Source organism: Solea senegalensis, linkage group LG11 (genome assembly GCF_019176455.1).
Source record: "Solea senegalensis isolate Sse05_10M linkage group LG11, IFAPA_SoseM_1, whole genome shotgun sequence".
NCBI lineage: Eukaryota > Metazoa > Chordata > Actinopteri > Pleuronectiformes > Soleidae > Solea > Solea senegalensis.
Genome location: NC_058031.1, coordinates 21,603,432 through 21,623,966, shown reverse-complemented (window position 1 = coordinate 21,623,966; position 20,535 = coordinate 21,603,432). Strand labels below are relative to the sequence as shown.

Genomic DNA, 20,535 nt, shown 5'->3' with positions numbered 1-20,535 from the left:
GTTTGGTATTGTAACATTTAGTAACAACAATGATTAACATAACAATGTGCATATTGTTTCACCTGGTACACTTTTGAAACACAAAGAAACTTTTAGTCCTGCTATCCTTTTTGCCATACAACAGCATCAGGAGAAAGAACTACTCTACCCATAAGGCTTTGCGGCACTATCGGAAGTCCTTTTCTCTCTTTCCGGCGTCGTTGAGGTCCCTTTTGGATTTTCATCGGCGGGTGAGTTGATAGAATCTATGATAATCCACGCGATTTAAGGCATAATTTGGCCATCATGATTTGGTTCTTCATTTAAACACGTTATATCTAAATGTGGTGGATTATATTGACCCCCTTGTCTGTATCTGAATATGTTTTTAACTTGTCCTTTTTGAGCGAGGCTGATGCTAACTAAAGAGGCTGCCATGTCTCTCCCGTTGAAATGGAGTTGTCGTGTTCAGTTATAGTCGGATAGCATTGTGAAGTAACTGTAGCTGTGCGTTCTCAACAATATTTATATTTGGTTATCTTAATAAAAGTCAGACCAAATGAGACTGAACGTTAAACAGCCCGAATTTGACTACTATGGCTAGCTAGATAGCTAGCTAAACACCGAACTCCTGATAGCCCATAGCTAGCTGTAGCTGTTAAAACACGTTTGCTCTGATGCTCACTGCAGAGTGAATTGTAAATTGATAGCGGTTAACCAGACGCTCAGAGAAGTTCATACATATAATTTTGAATTGGCAGCAGTAATATTGTGTATGTATATATGTAAAGTTAGTTCTTGGGTATGTAGATCTAGAAACTGTCGGATCTTTTGCAGTTGTTGTACATGTCTCCCATCTATTTATATTGTGTTGCTTGCTGCTCAAAACCCGTTTCGTCTCAATTGCATTGGCTTCTGTGATAATTTCTGCTGTGCTTTCCTTTCGCCAGTCACCATGGCAGCCCTCAGGCCCCTCACGAAACCCAAGATTGTCAAGAAGCGAACCAAGAAGTTCATTCGCCATCAGTCTGACAGATATGTCAAGATTGCGGTGAGTTTCAACGCATATAAATGTACAACAGGGTGGAATGATACTTTTCTTTTTCAAATTTGATTTGCAAGCATCTAAATCCTTGTATGTCCTCCCTGTATCTTTTATAGAAAAACTGGCGCAAGCCTAGAGGTATTGACAACAGGGTCCGCAGGCGGTTCAAGGGTCAGATGTTGATGCCCAACATTGGTTATGGTAGCAACAAGAAGACCAAGTACATGCTGCCATCTGGATTCAAAAAGTTCCTGGTACACAACGTGAAGGAACTCGAGGTCCTGTTGATGAGCAACAAGTAAGTTGTGCTAGCACATGTGAATTGAATTGGTAAAATGCCTGCACATGTTTTTTTCTAGTAGTCCTAATGCTGTGGTCAAAATGTATTTATGTCACTAGTAATTTGTTCTCAAAAATGTTTTAACTGTAAAAAACTGTAGCAGCTAGATTTTGACTAGTCTGTTATGTCTATACAATATTGAATTGGCCCTTTCTATTTGGATTGTCTGCTATGGGAAAGCCTCTAAGTGGGTTCAGACTTTATGCAAACATTTGTTGAGTGGTTGTATACATTTTAAGTTCTTAATTGCCCAGGTAACGGTCATTTCATCAAAATGTGCAGTTTACTATTTTTTACAAGACTAATGTATTGAGCAAGTATATTGCTTACAACTTGCATTTGTTACATTTCAATATTTACGTTGTCTTGAGCAACCTGGAAATAAGTTACTTATTCTCCAATAATTCTGTTGAGTTGACAAAAGAATGTCATTAATCTAAATTAACCAAAACATGGATGTCTTGACTGAGGTTTTGACACCTGGAAGGCAAAGTGGTTGAATTTGAACTGGTGTTGTGAAGCTCACAGAAGCAATGCTCTAATGAAGGAAAGGACCTATTTATTTCAGGAATTTAGTTATTACCAGGTCTATTTTTATAATTTTCCAGACTTTGTCACACAATGGGACAAATCATAGCTGGCACTGGATTTTTGTGACAAACATATGGTTTTATAAAAAATAAATTTTTAAGAGGAAGTACAACATAATCATCTTTTGAGCTTTATGGGCTAGTGACGCTTGTTACAGAAAATCTCATCATACCTTTATTGGGCATTTATTTAATGTAACTGTCAGGGTTGGAGCATTGTAAAATTTGAAGATCATCTTCCTCAAATTACAGTGTTAGACATCTACGTCACCCAGTAATCTAAAATCTAACATCAATCCTGCTTTGGCTATAGTGTTACTCGCATCAAGAAGGGACCTAAAGGAAGCTTAGTTTGTGGATTCATTCTGGTATATAATGCTCACTAATGGAATGAGTAGTATTGCGGTGCAAACCACTACAATCCTGATTATATTTGGGAAATTACAGAGAGTGATGTGTTTAAAAGTGAAATGAAATGAACAGAGAGGATAGGTGATGTTTCAAGAGGTTTGAAGTCAGTTGGTATTACACTGAGCACACAGGTCAATGAAAAAGCCTGATGGGTTAGTGAAAATGTTTCACAACAAGCTAATCAATCTGTTAAATGAAGCTGAAATTCAGCTCACTCATGAGCGTGTGAACCAGGAAGTAGTGTAATTGATTTTCAATGATGAACTTTCAAAATTAGTTTTGAAAGAATTATCAAAATTTTGATTGTCTGTTTTCCCCACCTTTAAATAAGTAGGGTCATTTTTATAACTTTGGACTTTAGAGTTCTGCACTTAATATCGTTTAATGAATTAACATAATGTTTCCAGGAAGCCTCGTTGTTCATTAACCTGTCTATTTTAATTTTATGACCTTGTTCTGGATTTGCAATTGACTTTACTTTCTAATTGGTATGACATCCTCAAACTTCTCATTTCAACATTACAAGAGTAATTTGTCTGTAACTGTTTTTTCCTTGGTCTCTGTAGGACTCACTGTGCTGAGATCGCCCACAACGTCTCCTCAAAGAACAGGAAGCTGATCGTTGAGAGAGCAGCTCAGTTGGCCATCAAGATCACCAACCCCAACGCCAGGCTCAGGAGCGAGGAGAACGAATAAACTGCTTATTCACAATAAATGTTTAAAAATTGGAGGTGACTCCTGGATTGTTTTTCTGTGTTTAATTCATCAGGGATTTAACATGAGTCTTGAAATGTCCAGAATGTGTACAAACTACTTCCAAGTGTCTGTAGGATAAATGGCTGTTAGACCAAAATGCTGGTAACGGAGTTGGTGAACGGAGCCACACGGTGATGTAGTGGTTAGCGCTCTTGCCCCAGTTGGAACAAGGGCCTTTCTGCATGGAGTTTGCATGTTCTCCCCGTGTGTGTGTGGGTTCCTCCCTCAGTCCAAAAACATGCAATGTGGGGATTAGGTAAATTGGACAACCTAAGTTGACCATAGGTGTGAGAGTGAATGGTTGTGTCTCTATCTCTGTGTGTGTGGCTCTGTGATGGACTGGCAAACTGTCCAGTGTGTACCCCGCCTATTGCCCGATGTAGTTAAGATTGGCACAGCACCCCCTGCGACGCTCTGGTGGAGGATAAATCGGTAGATGATGGATGGATGTGGAGTTGGTGAAGGCTTCACAGCTGCTAGTTTTCTCTTTAGTATAAAGGTTATTCTTCACTTCATTCCAGATGAATGGATGTTAGCAGCACAAGGGGGAAGACGCCTGGAGGAGAGTGTGTGTTGAGCTGTGATATAAATTGAAGAAGCCCTTTAACTTTTATATAGAAACAGTTTTGCCTTGAAGATATGGTCAAGTGTCTTCTGAAAGAAATTCAAGTTAGTAAAGCTTTGCTGCGTTCTATTGCTATTTAATGATACATTAGGTAGTGATAAATTCTCATTACGACTTAATTCTCAAAAATTTATTTTTAACTTCAGTTTGGGTCTCAAACTGTGGTACGTGCACCATCATTGGTACTACTTGCGCCACTATTGGGATGTCGATAATGGTGTTACTTGGAGTGCTCAGGTGGTTCTTGGTATAAAAGGTTTGAGAATTACTGTATTAGACATTGTTTTTAACCATTGTTCAATGGGTCTTTAGTGAATGAATCTCTCAATTGCAGAGAGCATGAGAAAGGGATTCAAAGCTCATGTTCGGCCTTGTTTTAACTTGGCACCCTCTTTTTCTTTGTCATCATGAACCTACTGGATCTTCTGGTCCAGAGCAGAGTAAGCCATACGTTGGAAGATCACAGCTTTCCGCACAGGGTTTGGATTAATGGCAATGACTGACTTTGGCAACATTCATCAACATGATCAGACAAATCCTAACCTGACATCTTAAAAAGTTATCACTAAATTTATGGAAAACTATGTATGTATAGAATGTAACAATGTTCATTGCTGTGAAATGACCAGCTCGTGATTGTGTTGTGATGTTGTGAGTGGACTTCCTGCAGAGAAGGTTTCCACTGCGTTCTGGCCGCCAAGCTGTGACCCACAGCTCTGAGCTCTCTGCCATCTGTTCATGTAAAACTGACATAATATTATACCAGAGACAGAAGAAAAACATCACATTTATGTGACCGGTCTGTTTTTCTGTGGCTGTGGAAAATTGATGGATGTGAATATTTAACTGTTTCTTTTTGGGGTTTTTTTTACAGTCACCTCAGTGAGGCTGAGGCCTGGAGGTCGTCCAGAGACGGAGAAGAACACGAGAACAGGAGGACAAGCAGAGACGGCAAGGTCTCAGAGATGGTGAAAGTGTCACGGAGAGAGGACAGAATCCTTCTGTTTGCTTGTCACGGGTCATAAAGTGAACATGTCAGCCAAGGTGATATTTGGAAAGGGCCGCCTCACTCCCATGCAGCTCTCCTTCGCCTTCCCTCAGTCAGAAAGCCTGAGGAAAAGTGGCCGGTCCTCAGGAGGGAAGAGGAGGATGTTCTCTTTTTCACTCAGATGTCGCCTTGGCATCATCAAAGGCAGAGGTAAGATAAAAAAACATCCATGTTGTAGGAAGGTGTGATACATTCAATGACTGCGTTTAATATTGTGCATAAAGATTATGTTTTGTCAATTTTATGCACAGGTTAATACTTTTACCTTGTATATCTACATCACTCTGAAATGTATTGATGAGCTAATATAAGTGTATTTTGGACACCATAGGATTTAGTGTAGTCTACGGCCTATATATGATGCCTATATATTATTTTGGCTGCAGAGACATCACTAGACATAGGCTACATAAGCTGTCGCCAAGGGCGCCATCTACTGGGGCAAAGATGAGCACAACGAAAATACAGTATACATACTATATATGTATATGTATATACATATAGTATATTTTTTTAAGATAAAAGAAGACCAGGGAAGATGGAATCTGATATATATGATTTATATCGGTGTCAGTCGATACTTCAGATTGTGATAAGAGTACGGGACAAAGTGGTGTCAAGCCATTCTTAGGTGATTCATTCTCTTATTGGTTTTGTGTGGCTCACCAAAGCTGAGAAGGGGCGTTTACTAACACCGACGCAAGAGGACTTTAATCTGTACAGGATTAAATTACTTTAAGTGTGAGTGGGTTTTTCCCTCAAGGGACACCAGATTTATCTAAGGGAAAAAGAGTAAAATGTGTGTGTTTGCAGAGGGTCTCTCCTAAAATCTCTCCTTACAATTGAGCACTGAAGTTTATTTATTTATTTATTGAGTGAGTGAGTAAGTAGTGTGTGCTTGCCAAAAACTAAATCAAGCTGTTTTTCTGAATTCCACATGCAACTACAGTGGATCACCACAAGATGACAGTGTGGTTCAGTTTAATCAATGAGGAGGTTCACGTTTCTGACCCCTAAACCTGAAATAATAATAAAAAAATATTCAATATGGTTCAATATATGAAGCAGACTTGGAGGAGGGGGAAATAGCGGGAACTGGTCGACTGCAGGGTTATCGGTGGATGCATCAGCGGGACATTCAGAGGGGTTTTGTGATTTCCTCCAAGACTGCCTGGTTCTCTCTGCGGCAAAGATGCATTTTCTTGCATATTCTTTTTAAAGTCCTGCTACTTATGACAATGTGATGCTGATGTGCCAAACAATTAGGTATCTCCTTATTTATGAAACCTATTCTAAAGTACAATTCCACGAAATCCTTCACGGCCCTCATTTGAACAACTCTCCTCTTTTTTCTCGACTGTAATCTCGTAAATTAAGAATGTTTTTTTGTCAATGTGGCCCTGATACTCTGTCGTACTGTGGAGAGCTGATGAGGGAAAATTTGACATGATTTTAAACCTTTAAAGGACTTTAAAGCGCTGTATATATGAATAATGATGTAAAAGTTGATATAATTACAGAAACCTATAATGTAATCATTACATTATGGCTCTGTTAACATGAATAACGTATATTTAGGAGTCAGTTGTTTTCACAAGCCAACATTTCCCTCCTCGTTCCCTGAGGGTTTTTGTTGTTAGTGCAGCACATTTCTCTGCCTCCTGATTCTCTTTATTCTGTTGGAAATTAATTAGTCTTGGTCTGAATGACTTCACTCACCCACACTGTAAATGGGTTATTGAGGACAAAAGTCTCGGAGGAAAAGATCCACACTGAGAATCTTTGTGTCCACAGTCGCCACAGCTGACTAATTAGACTTCATTTGACAGCAGGTGTTTGGAACAACTTTATTACACATCTGTAATAGCAACAGTGAAACAGAATCTCATATTGTCACTTATTGAATGCATGTATTTTGGTCTTTTCTTTGGTTTTGGACCTTGTTATTTATTTTTTTTTTTTATTAAAGATATTAAAATAAATAAATAAAAATAATTCTGACATTTAATTCAATAGTTAAAGCAGTCCTTAAAAACCCCCAAGAGTTGATATGTTTATTAATGAATATTTAAATTGTTTGAAATTGATATTCAAATGGTCAATTTCGGACTTTTGAGTAGTAGATTTCCTGTCTTTCCTTTTTACTTTTTAATTGTTTGGTTTAAGGGGTGCAAAACATACATTTGTTAATATTTACAACACAAAAATAGTTAACAGTAATAGTTAATAATAAACATCACAAACAAATATTATATTTTTGATGTGCTCTTTGTTGATTTATAGTCAGACCTTATTTTCATTTACTTAATTTGCAGATTTAGTTAATGATTCCCACTTTGCGGTTCAAGCAGTGTATGGACTTTTAAGTATTTACACTTCAAGATGTAGTTACAGGCTGATATGTGTGAATATTAATACTAATAAAAATTAGGTCAATTGTTGAAATGTAACCCTCATATTATGCAGTGTGTAACATTATATATATTTACAAAATAAAGATGTAGGTACAAGATGAAGTTTAATAATTAACGGTGATCACTTTGAAATAGGTGTAGAGGTTTTACATGGCGAATTTCGAGAATTTCTTTTCTTTTTTTAAGAAAATTTGAGTTTCTTTACTTCCCACATTGCACAAAAAACAAATGGCGCTTTTCCATGTACAGTTCTAGCACTACTTGACTTGACTTGAATCTACTCGACACTCTCTGACCAATCGGTGCTTGGCAGTCTGTTGACGTCACATTTTAGTATCGGCTCGGCTTGCTTGGAGGCTAGTCAGAGCAAGTACTGAAAAAAGCACCAGGTGCCAAGTACTATCCCAAATGGAATGTGCCAAAACATGTGAAAATTGAGATCTGGTATAGTTTTTTGTTCCCACTAGCCATGCAGCAGGCTTCCGCCCAGTCATACAACGCCCCTCTTCCTTTGATCTATATGTGGGTTACCGTGGTAACCATGGTAGTGCAGCAGTCTCTATTCTCTTTAGGGCCAATCGGTCCACGATGCTAACCTCCAAAGCCAGTCAGTGCGCCACCTACTGGCAACAGGAAGTGCGTTTCAGGGTGTGGTCTACATGCTTCTCTCTAATGCCACACAATGGCCACTGTGGTCATGCATGAGGGTGCAGCGTTGTTTGCAGCCCCAGTATTTATATCTGAATCCCCTGCTTCCAACACATACAATAATAATAATAATAATAATAAGAAGAAGAAGAATGATAATAATAATAATAATAATAATAATAATAATAATAATAATAATAATGATGGCTTGGATTTATAAAGCTGCCTCTATAGTGACTAAAATACAGTAAGTGATGCAGATGGAGAATGAGAGAGAGAGAGACAGCTGCTGGTGAGGCTGGAGGAAAAAAGGTATTTGTTGTTGGGGGTTGTGTTGGTTGCAGTGGGGTGTTAAAGCTTGTGAGTCTGACAAATGGTGAGACAGGTGTGGCAGTGGGTCAGTCAGCAGACCCATAAGGCCCTCACTTTAGATGACATGAGTTCGATGTTCACATTCTTTTCACATACACATTTAGCCGCATTCCGACTGATTTACACTTTTATTTCCACAGGACGTCGGTGTGACAACAACTGCACTGTATTGTTGAAGAATTTCAACTGTTACACATGTTCTCACACAGGCAGCTGCACAGGATTAGTCATCTGCTGGTGTGTGTGTGTGTGAGAGAAACGTGACTGTGAAAGGCTCAGTCTGACAATGAATGTGCAGGTGGTGTTAATTGTGACGAGATTTGAGTGTGTGTGGTGTGTGAGCAGTTTTGTCACATCTAATCTGAGCTGTGTGAGCTTGTGTGTGTGTGTGTGTGCGCGCACGTGTTCTCGTATTTGTCAGGACCAGTAGTCCTTGTAGACCTTGTCCTCATGAGGAAGAGCCTAATTTCGGAGGACCTGCTTAAGTTTAGAACTAAGATTTGAATTGTGGTCAGGCTCAGGTTAGGGTGAGGCATTCACTGGTTATGGTTAAGGTTAGGGATATCGATTTGTTCCGGCCGTTCAAACGAATGTAAGTCAGTGACTGGATAGCTGCACAAACCTGTGTGTCTGTGTGTATGTGGGTGCATGTGTGGTGTGTGCATGCTGGAGGTGGGAGTGACTATCGTGTGTGCCTGCCTCACTGAACCCCTCTGGCAGAGGGAGAGAGAGAGAGAGAGAAAAGGAAGGAGCAAGCACACTATGCTCTGTATGAGAGAGAGAGCAGGGTTATGTGTGAGCTCATGTGCATGAGCAAGGGATGATAAATCCTCTGGAAAAAGGACGAATGATTAGTAAGATTAGCTCAAAAGCAGAACCACAGCAAGATGGCAGGAGAGCTCGAACCATTTCTGCCCCTGCTTTGGATTTAATGGAAACACAGAGTTTATTGGAAGCATATTTTTGAGCTCTGAGAAGAAATATTCAACGCTGACATCTTTCTCAGCACCCAGTTTAATAGAGAAGGGATCTAGAGCCTATCTGAGGATCACAAGTTGCCCTCAGGAGCTGCAGATTCCACGGGGTTCCACAACCAGGGACAAAGGTTAAACGGATGTTGGACTGGAGAATAAAAATGAAGATGGAGTAATGTTTTATCTGAGCAGCTGAGACTCCAGTTGTCGGGTCTCCTACTCTAGTCTCAAGTGGAAGCGGAGTTGTGTGTCCACTCGTGGAGATCGGCAGGTCACTTTATCCTGCACTGACTGAAGCACAGCCATGCTGTGTGGTCTCAGGAGGGACAACAAGAGCAGCACTGGTAAGATGACCACACTGATGTTTGCGATGCAGAGGGAGGGAGGGAGGCGGTCAGTCAGGGGTTTAGGGCTGGAGGTGGTGAACAATCAACTGAATCATGTACGGGTTAAAGGGACAGGTGAGTTTTTTTGAAGTGGGCGTGCGTAAGGTTCTTATGTAGAGTCACTGTGTTGCACACAGTAGACAGTGTTGCAGGTTTGAAGACGGAAACAGGACAACTCCAACACGATTCAGGCATTGTTTGAATGGGAATAGGGACAGCACAGGAACTGTGTTGTAGAAGGCCCATCTAAAAATATCAACAAAAATCCTACTGTACTCTATATTTAGAATACTGTCAGTATTTAAGGGCACACAGCTCTTTGGAAGTATGATCTGCCTTCATCGTTACACAACTTCTGTGTTGCATTTCTCTGTGTGTAGGAATGAGCTTGTGCCTAAGGAAAAGGCTTTCTGATAATGGTAAGCCACTGAAAATAGTCATTGAGTCATCAGATTGTTTTCATTTACCCTCTCTTTTATGGCACCCGAACTATTACGGAACTATCCCTTCTAAGTGTTGCCCATGTTTTACATGTCATGTGTTTAACTTCAAAAGACCAATTAAATGCAAAGAAAATATGACAAATTACAGTGGTGGAGACACTTGTAACTCACTACACTGATGAGCTAATGTACGCATTATGGCAGACGGATTACGAGAGATTTACGCGCCACTGGAGTCAACCACCAGCTCCTCGTACCACGCTGCCGCGTGTATCTGGGGCAGATAAAGCGATGAAAACTGGGTCCGACAGGCCTCAGTTTATAAATGAGTTTTTCTTCTGAAAATAGCATTATGATTTCATTGTCATGTCCCCCATATTTAACCTACATTCTGATTGGATAAGGGAGCGATGACATGCAGTGTCCTGAATTACATCAGGAGTTAATTAAAGGTCCAGTGTGTAACATTTAGGCAGGTTTATTGGCACAAATTCAATATGCTAACCATGAGTATGTTTGTCTGGGTAAATGATCGCTTCAGAAGAAAATAGTTTGGCTTTTATAGTCAGAGAATGATGGCTTTTCCATTTTATAGATCTAGCATGACTCGGTTTGGTATCAGGCCCGTAGTACCTCCTCAGTGTGGGCGGGGTCGTCATAGCAGGGCTGCGTAAGGCCGCTGTGATGTTGTTTTATACGCGACACAAACGCACAAAAAGGTCAAAGCAATTGTTTTTGGTGTTACTGAAACATTAGAATCAGTTAATTAAAAAGATTTGTTCACTGTATTTTTCAGTGGACCACAGACACTGTCCGACACAGTCACTACCGGGTCGTGATTCAGCTCGTGATCGCCGGCTTTCGGCAGTGCTGACGCTAATTACACCAGACTCTTGCTAAATGTTGGAGAGTAACACATGTTTTCGGGATTTTAAAGTATTTTTAACTGGTTTGGTTTGATTATTATGTCAGATGTCGCGCTCATGACACTCATGACACTCATGACACTCACTGACTGGTAGTCAGCTTGCTTGGTACTAAAAAAAAGCACCAGGTACCAGGTACAATTACTGATGGAAAAGCAAAACAAGCGAGTAGTAGTTGAGTCGTGCCAAGAAATGCAAGAACTGTATAATGGAAAAGCACCATAAGCCTTTTTATTATGTTCTTTGGGCAAGGGCCTTGCTCTAAGGAGGGTTTTCAAGCAGAGGCTGACTCTGCAAAATGACATCCTTTCTGGTATGTGAAGGCCACCATAGTTCCCTGACACTCGTAAAGGAAAGGGACGAGCAGCAGAGTCCTCTATTTTGTTGCATTCTGCAGTCTCACCATTAGATGTCATAAATTCTTACACACTGGACTTTTTCCTCTACAGTTTAAGGGGCGGTACATACAATAACGAGTTTAGGTGAATCAGCTTAAGTACTTTTTCTTCTGAAACATGGGAAAATCTCAAAATCATTTGGACAACCAACATGCTACTTTTGGAAAACCAAGATGTCATAGTCCTGCCGCTATCTTGAACTGGCATTCACTGTTGCTATCTATATCTCCTTTCCTTAGTCGCCCAGCTGTGGTTCATTCTGTCTGACTCTGATTGTATGGTTTGTAATGTACACTTGTGCAAGCTCAATGTCTCCTTGGTAGCGTTACAGCACCACATACAGGCCTGACATGTGTTATAGCGAGTCAAGAGTCAAAACAACAAAGAAATGTATTGCTTAGGGAAAGTCCTGTTTCCGTGTGGAAAATGCCTAAAATAGTTGGGTAATTCACTGTTTGGGCTATTGACTCCAGCCATCATGGTGAGTAATGGCCCCCATAGACTGAATGAGGATGGCTATGGGAGAGCGAGCGAGAGCTCAGAGGTACAGTTGCGCTCAGTCACGTGCATTGCTCAGCGTAACCCAGAGCCAATGTTGCCTTTTGACTGCGATGACAGCTGCTGGATTGTCAGGACCCTCAGGAGCCCATGTGGGTACGAGGCCTAATATGTTTGTGATGTGTCACTCGTTTTCTGTATGTGTGTTTGTGCCTCACAGCTACTGGTCAGGTTATATGTGCAAGGATGTGTGCAAATTAGTGTGAAATACCATGCAATGCATATTTACTGTATGTATTTCATTAAAATATTCAAGCTCAGTAAGGATAATTTCTTAGTGAAGCAGTGACTCACACTGCTGTTTGTATAATAAGGCTGGATTTACTTCACTCCTCATGCAAGAGATTTGCCCAAAGGTTTCAAGTCAAAGACGGTCTGACAAAGGATCCATGCCTGTCAGCTGTCTGAAGGCGTATTCTTCACTTGGCCTCATGTGGTGACTTGATGTAGAGAGAGCGAAGGCAACGGGATGAGTGGCCTCCAGCACTCGCCTGCCCAAAGTCCAGTCTTTACAAATCAGCCTCGATAAACTCCAAGCACGACAAGCTGTAGGAACTGAAATGCCATTTTCCACATCCAGTGGATGACAACACCCGTAAAGTAAAACATGTATGTAGTGTATACTGCAACATGACAGAAATGGACCTGCACAGACATGAGTATTGAATTGTTTGGTTAAGTCTTTGGTAGATGATTATATCCATATTTTCTGGGATTATTTCTTTCTTTCACCAATGCGTGAATGTCAGCATTCTTGTCAGTGTCGCGCAAATACTCATCGATCAACAATCGATAACAAATGGTAGTGTGGGCGGACGACATGAGGATATTTTTAATCATCTTGTACTGTTGCAGTTGAATAAATCAATTAAAGGAAATAATGAATGAAAGTTTGAATGACACAACTTTAATCAACTGTTACTTGGGCCACCAACTCAGACCACAGACAATAATTAATCATAATTACCTGTGGTTTTATGGGGGGATGCTGACGTCACATTTGCAGGTTTTGCTGGCGTTTCATAGTCCAGACACTTCTCTGGTACTGGATGAACTTCTGTAGGTTTGTCGGTTTTTGACAACGCGAAATGAACGTGTTTCTGCCGAAAATAAGGTCTATATGCAGGAAGACAAATCTTTTGTGGACGGGGCGTGGGAACAGGAGAGTCAAAGCAGTCAGTTTCATGGGCCCCGCGGCTATGAATAAAAGCCGATTGTTTTAATCCCCATAACAACCATTTTGTGAGAAACCCCCTTTAATGACCTTGCTGGAGAGAGTGCAACCTACAGAGGACTCCTCTGACCCTAACTTTCTCAAATGTCGAAATATGGTGGCAACTGGCAAGGATTAAACACGCTCTTACAACTTTGTCCAGTCTCCCACTCTTTGAGTTTAAGTTACCCCTTCAAAATCATGAAACACATGCTCTGTCTATTCACGCTGCGGTCGAAATATGTAGAAACAAGGATGGCAGCCTCTGTCAAACAAGGTCAATAAACTATCTTAAATGTTACACACTGGACCTTTAAATCGGTTATAGGAGACTCCCTTAAGCTCCATGCCACTAGCTCACCTCCATTTGTTCCTTCTATTGTAGGGCCGCTGGTCTCTTACCAGCACAACTCGAGGCCTAATTTTTGGTGTATATTTGTTCACATTGTGGCAAATTGGCACCATTAAAAGTTTCCTGTATTCTCCGTTTGCAACGTGTAACGAAGCTACTTCTGGAACTGGAGGAGAGCGACTTTTCCAGTTTGTTGATGTCAGAGTTGATGATATCCTTTGCGGGAGTAAGTAACACTGAATCTAAAAATACACATAAATAGCATGTCAGTGTGTTCAGATTTATGACAGTAAGTATGAAAGCAGTACGATTCTCTGACTCTAACTGCAGTAATGGGGCACAATGGGTTTTGAAGTACCTCGAGTGTCTGTGTGAGTTGTGTGTCACAGCGGCTGCTGCCTGTAAGTGCTGCCTGTGTCAAGCCCAATCAACGAGCCTGACTACAAAAACTAAATTTACATTTTCACGAAAGATCTGACTCTAAATTTAATCTTGTACCAGTGCTGTCAGAGCCGAGTCTTGAGTCTTCAGTGTTTGATTCCTAATCCGACTGATCAAAGAAGAGTCTGAGTACAAGGGGTCATGGTTGGGTTGAGTCGAGTTCCATGATGACCACCAGGGCTGAACTAGAGGCTAACATACAAATCTAAACTTAATTTAGAGTCTGTGTCAGTCTTGTGTGACATGCACCTGATCCCATATTTATGGTATGTACATGGACATACAAAATGATGTTGGTTGGACTTGTGGACATGTGGAAACTATAAACTGGCATTAAAGGAATACGTCACAGATTTGCATTTAGCTTTGTATTACTAGAATAGGGGGAGTATTTTTGAAAAATTCTGCTTCCCAACCTCAGTTTCCCCTGAGTTGAGAAATATCTTCATTCTTTTCTTTGTTACGTGCCCACCAGTGACACTTGATCCTGTTAGCATAACTGTTAGCAAAGATGTTGGACACTGTTTACATTCTGGGAATGAGGTCCCGTCCCCTTACGAGTGGGTCTACTACAGTTTCAAGCCACGGACCAAGGCTCGGACCAAGTGTCTAAGAGCACGACTTTATTTTGATGGACACACCGTGCGGCCGATGACATGTGAGGACAGACGAGGATCATACCATTATGTAAAAGAAGGGAGAGGGCAGATGTCCCAAAGACAGCCAGTGTTGTGGCACACGCCAGGTTCACACACAGCGACAGAGAGATCCAGATTTAAATGCAAGAAATGAGTGAAAACAGAAAAAGAAGCAGCATCTGGTTGCATTTCAAAGATATCGGAGACTGCAAAGCTCAGTGCAGTGCATGGTTGGGTTGGTTGGTTACTAGGTTAAATGCAGGTTCAATGTTCAGTCGTTCATTTAAAGGTTTGATTAAAATGTTGCTGTATTTTTTTTTATTGTGAAGAGCCATTTGGGAGCCACAACAAGTAAAGAGTCGGACATCCCATCACTAAAGGCCACCGTACTTCCCTGATGTGCTTCGGAAAGGAAGGGACAAGCTGAGTAGATGAGATGTCAGTAATTAAAACAGTGGACCTTTAATACAGCAATATTTGAACACTGCATGCCAGATTAATATGGCCAGTTACAAAAAACAAAAAACGAACAAAGAAGTCAGAGTACTTATCAATGTTTAAGTTTGAATGTAGTCAGTGCTCAAGTAATGAGTCATGAAAGTGATTTAAGCCTTTAGTGTCAGACACTTACACGCAGCCCACACTTTTTTAAAAGCCAACTTGGCACAGCTTTTCTTTAAGATTGTAATATGATGTTCAATCACTGCTGGACAGCTGAGAAGGTAAATCCACAGTGGACAGGATTAGAGAAGTGCCAAGTCAGTTTCCTCCTCGCTGCGACTGCTGACATGCTCGTATGGCTGCATTCAGCCTCAGATGGCCGTTCAGTGGCTCTGCTAATCTGCGGCCTGGCTGTGTCAGAAATGGTCTGTGTCTCGCAGTGGGTAAAAAAAACAACAACATTTCAATCCCCGCAAGGCAGATTGAACGTTCCCCGGCTCTCTGTAGCAGCTGTTGTAAATGACATAAAAATGATAATTTTCTATCTGTGCCCCGAACAGTCCATTAACCGCATGCTGCTCCTTCAGGAAAATGTCCATGCTTTAGCACACGCATACATCATCGTGCTTTCCACAAATGAATTCCCGTGTTAAATGAATGGTTTTCAAGAGTCTTTGCTGCAGAAGCTGTTTTAAATCATCGACTCATTTATAGGATTGCAGTGGAATGACCGTCCAGGTCGGTGAGTTCAGGCTGATTAATTTATTTCAGCTGCCTGACGGATGCATGTGGCTGTTGACTTAGTGATGTTTCCCCCCCAATATTACCCAGGGTGCAGTTTGAGGCATTGAAGTGTGGGCTGCTGTCATGATGTGCAATGACGGTGGAGTTTATTCAGCCTCCTGCTAAGAGAGTTGTCCCACACACTGTAACTCCACGATTTCCCAGCAGCACCTTGATAAACCTCACTGCTGTCTCCTCAGATGAAGGCCCATATTCAAAGGGGAGCAAGGAGTCCGGAGGAACTGACCAATCACATTTGTCCAGCAGGCACAGCCTTTCAGGTATGATACAGTCAATCCTGTTCTGTTTTCTCTCGGTTGTCGCATTCACTCTGCTGCTGCTTATTCACCTGTGTCCTCGACAACAAGACGAGCTGGGCTGCATTTGACTAAGATTTTTGTCAGCGCACACAGTCACGTGTCTGCTGCTTTATGCCTTTTGATGTTACATTATTATGAACGCTCACGTGGGGTTAAAAAAGTGCTTGTGTGGTGTACCTGTCAGTGGCACTAAACCACACTGGGTGGACTTCTCGTTGAGCGATACAAGAGCTCAGCACAATCCAGAGCACAAGACAGAATGGGTTCTCTCATGCTTCACACACACACACACACACACACACACATTTTTTTTTCTGGTAGGCGTGCTGTCATTTTCAATTAGTGTATTTACAGCTTCCTGTCTCCTGGGAAAACATCAAAATGTAAAGCCGTGCCGCAGATACGACATTCAATATTCGACCAACCCTTTAATAACTATGGATCGGAAAGGTCTTTAAATAACACTGACCAAATTCAATATAATAGATCCTTTAGGGCAGTGGTTCTCAAACTTTTCATACCAAGCACCACCTGAGAATCTATTAGGCTCTCCAAGTAACACCGTTATCGCCAACGTTAAAACACAGCGGTGTAAATAGGCTGAGCAGAGTAAGCTGGGGACTTTTCACAGGAGGCAGATTTAGTCTGAATTAGATCATTTGCTCTCTCATCACCCTCCTGTGCGGGGGAAAACGTCTGCGCACGTAGAACTATTTTAATTATTTTAAAACTATTTTGAATCCCACTGAAGCTCCCCCCCACCACCACCACCATCAAGCGATGCTTCTTAAAAAACAGAAGACAACAGAAATTTAATTTGTAGTTCCAAACACATTTAAGGTGTTATTTTACTCAATTTTTGTAGCTCCCATGACATTATTCCTCTCTCCTACAGCGTCCATTACAATTACATACACATGGCAATTTATGCAGATTAGATGATGACGTCATTTAACGACTTTTAAGATAGCCAATCGCTACTTTCCTTACTGAGGAGTTGGCAACACTGAAATGTTATAATTCCCACAATGCTTAGCGTGCGTGAGGTGTGCTGCAGTGTGAGGGCCTTATGAGGACATCCCAGGAGTTTTGCGCTTCAGTTTCTCGTGGAGTTTGAAATGTCCTGGCCAGAGCTAACTTTGTTCTTGTTCTTGCCATTTCTAGAAAACAAACTTATTTCTCTGTTCTTGTACAGTATGCACAGGCCTTTAAGCCTTAGGAACCCCAACGCCAAGCTAATGCTAAGCTAGCAGCAGCAACAAACACAAAGTTAGCCAAAAGATGTGACAGCAGCTTTAATAAAACACCTCATTCTGAAGCTGTCACACGGATTCTCTCAGACTGGGAGATCTGCAGAAGCAAAGACACGACAGGAAAGTGAGAAAATAAAGTGTGTGGTTGTGTGTGACGGTGAGTTTTGTTGCCCCTCAGTGCGGGTGACTCTGTCAAGCAGCAGGGAAAGTCTGAGGTCTTACAGGAACATACAGTACATGTTATTTTAAACACTGTTTCAGGCTTGTGTCTGTGATTTGTTTCTGAAAAACCTTTTATCAAATGTGGTCAAATACTCTACATGTCCAGATAGGTATCACATTTTTTGTGTCATGCAAATAACTGGTTGGTCTACCTGTCTGTCACTAAGGCACATCTATGTCTTAGACTGAAAGATTCATTTTGAATAAGGCTGCAAACAGCCCTCGCACTCCCAATGGTCATTGTGTGATTAGTTATATCAGACTACACCACACCCTGAAAACGTCATGTAAATTAAACAATGTTTGTTACCGAAGGTGTACTTCCTGTTGCCAGTTGGTGGCGCAATGATGAGTTTTGCAGGTTGGAAACCTTCTGATGTGATTGGTCAGAGTGTAAAGGCACTCAGTCTGACGTCGTCACGCATAGTATCGCCATAGCTCCAAAGCTTGGAACCTTGCCAGAGCAGGTACTAAAAAAAGTACCTGGTAGCAGTCGTGCTATGATGACCCCGCCCACGTTGAGGAGGTACCATGGTAATGGAAACTCATACCAAACCGAGTTGCGTCGAGCCGTGCCGAGTCCTGCTGGAACTGTATAGTTGAAAAGTGGGAAAATTATGAAACCATAAAGAATAGTCAGACCATGTACCAGTCGGTGCAAAGGTACTAATAATTTTATTGATATAGCTCCTATCATACTGCTTAACAATACAAACATTAAAAAAAGATACTTAAAACTGCATTAAGGAAAGTACTTCAGTCTGAACACACAGGGGAAAAAAACATCTAATAAAAGGAAGAGGTTTTAGAAACAGCCAAAGTAAAAGGCAACTTACTTACTTACTTAATTCTACTAATTTTAGAATTACAAGAAGTTACTCTTGCTATGACACGTCGTCCACATTAAGTGATGTGTGTGACTGCAGTGTAAACACCTGTGACTACCCTTTTTGTGCCCATGATGAGAGTCTGCATGACAAGCCAGAAAGACATAAACCACTGAAGTGGATCAGGTAGCCAGAAGTTAGTGAGCTAGTCACAAGATCATGCACAAGAGAGTGCAGCCGAAATACCTGTTGCCATCACAGACAATGATTTCTTCACTTTTGGGGTGCAGAACTTTGACGTGATAGTGCGAACAGGAGGCTGTGGGAATATGTCAAAAGTGTAGCCCACTGTTGCTTTCCCTGACTTTAGATTACTGCGTGAGATTAATCAACACGGCTCTTTAATGAGGATGTCTCTCATGTTCTAATCTTCCCCAACGTCAACTTAATTAAGCTAATTTTCCCCAACACCAGCCTCCTGAATTATGTAGTCGCAGACTCATGTTTCATGATGATTAAACAGCGTCTGATTGAACACACACACACACACACACACACACAGTTTGTAAGAATGACACAGCCTCTATGTAAATATCTTAGCCAAATATGCCATCGCTTGTCAAGTCCACAGAAGTGTAAAGACAGACACTGTGCTAATTCCTCCCAGCAGCTCGTCTTCCCGCAGCTGTCTTTATGCTTGTGTGCAAGTGATAGCTAATTTAGTGGGTGACATGCAGGCAGGAAGACGGGAAAGAAACGGGCAGGGACGATGTGCGATGAGACTGGACCGGATGATAGGCGGCTTAGCGCTGCCATTAAGACGTATGTCTGTCTCCGTCTGTCTGTCGGTTGTCATTGTTGATCGGCAGTAGCCAAGAGGGGAAAAGGGTTCGAGCAGGGCCAAACATCGATTTATTTCATATAGCTCTGTAATGAGCAGCACGTGTGCGGTCATATCTGAGGACATTCAGCTATAACAGTCTTCATATGGCTTCATTTCACTTGTGTTTTGATCACTGATTGGTTTACATTAAAATCATCAGCTGTTCATATTTATTCAGACAAAGTGGTTCTTTCTCATCTCATCACGATCAGATCTACATTTTCCTGTTATGGGACCTTTTGGAGCCAAAAATGAATGTGCTGCTTGGTCACTCCTTCTGGGCCTGGAGCAGTGTTTTCCAAAATGTCAGCATTGGGACACACTTTTAAAAATGTCAAACAGTCGTGACCCAAATCACACCATCAAATGTGACGAAAGCATTCAACCATTTTGAATCAGTGAAATGATCATTTCATCTTCATTTTATTTCATACTTTTCTTCACAAAAATAATTGGAAAATTCAGTTTTCAAAAAAATGGGGTTCTGCGACCCATCTTTGGGGTCTTAATTTAAATTATTATTTACATCTATTTATTATGAAGGCTGATTAGCTCATTCCTCTATGCTGTTCATATTAATTTAGCCCTCCTTCAAACAGCATAATTTTTCCATTTTGCAATAAATGGTTCACTTCTCTCTTCAAAACCTGTTATTTTTGAATATTTCTCAAGGCCTAAGGACAGTGAAATACACAAAGACACATTGCAAAACGCACAAAAAAAGAGGTCACGGGATTGTCTACACCAGGGGTGTCAAATGTACGGTCCGAGGGCCAGATTCGGCTCACCAGAGGGTCTAATCCAGCCCACATGATGAATTTGTGGAAATTCTGGAACTGAAATACTATATTATTTAGGTTTTTTTGTGCCTTTGTAGATCCACCATGAGCTGTAAGTTGCAATGCACATGTGTAAATAGTAACACTTGCGTAATATTGTTGAAAGTGAACTTATTTTAGGTTCCTCATAATATATTTTGTAAAAAAAGAGAAAAATTCTTTAGTTCTTTAGTTGAGTTTATCGGTTATTTAACTGGTCTGGCCCACTTTAGATTAAATGACAATCATGGTCCCTGAATTAAAATGAGTTTGATACCCCTGATGTATACACATTAATACAAATTTCTCCAGTGTTTCTCTCTCAGTGTTATCTCTGGAGGTGTAAGGACTGGGTCATCTGTTCCATAAAATGCAGATATTCAACAATGTGAAGTAGATCATCTTTGGATAGTCCTTTAAGTCTGGTGTTT

General features: G+C 41.0%; 2 protein-coding genes across 2 annotated transcripts in view; both read left to right on the top strand.

Annotated features, from left to right (window-relative positions):
- Positions 1-148: 148 nt before the first annotated feature.
- Positions 149-3,093, top strand: rpl32 (ribosomal protein L32). The gene is made up of 4 exons (XM_044038667.1): positions 149-230; positions 930-1,030; positions 1,141-1,322; positions 2,932-3,093. The coding sequence occupies exons 2-4, from the start codon at positions 935-937 to the stop codon at positions 3,059-3,061; spliced, it is 408 nt and encodes a 135-aa protein (XP_043894602.1). The 5' UTR covers positions 149-230; positions 930-934; the 3' UTR covers positions 3,062-3,093.
- A 1,060-nt stretch (positions 3,094-4,153) lies between these two features.
- Positions 4,154-20,535, top strand: part of LOC122776856 (glutamate receptor-interacting protein 2-like) — a 46,599-nt gene continuing 30,217 nt past the window's right edge. Inside the window, exons 1-3 of the mRNA XM_044037606.1 lie at positions 4,154-4,186; positions 4,734-4,944; positions 15,982-16,062. Of these exons, the coding sequence (XP_043893541.1) occupies positions 4,154-4,186; positions 4,734-4,944; positions 15,982-16,062 (325 nt within the window). The remainder of the gene's footprint in view (positions 4,187-4,733; positions 4,945-15,981; positions 16,063-20,535) is intronic.

Bases quoted from the DNA above. Each gene is read 5' to 3' on its own strand.
- rpl32 (XM_044038667.1), top strand. From the start codon at position 935: ATGGCAGCCCTCAGGCCCCTCACGAAACCCAAGATTGTCAAGAAGCGA. The intron at 1,031-1,140 runs GTGAGTTTCAAC...TATCTTTTATAG, and splicing joins ACAGATATGTCAAGATTGCG to AAAAACTGGCGCAAGCCTAG. The intron at 1,323-2,931 runs GTAAGTTGTGCT...TGGTCTCTGTAG, and splicing joins GTCCTGTTGATGAGCAACAA to GACTCACTGTGCTGAGATCG.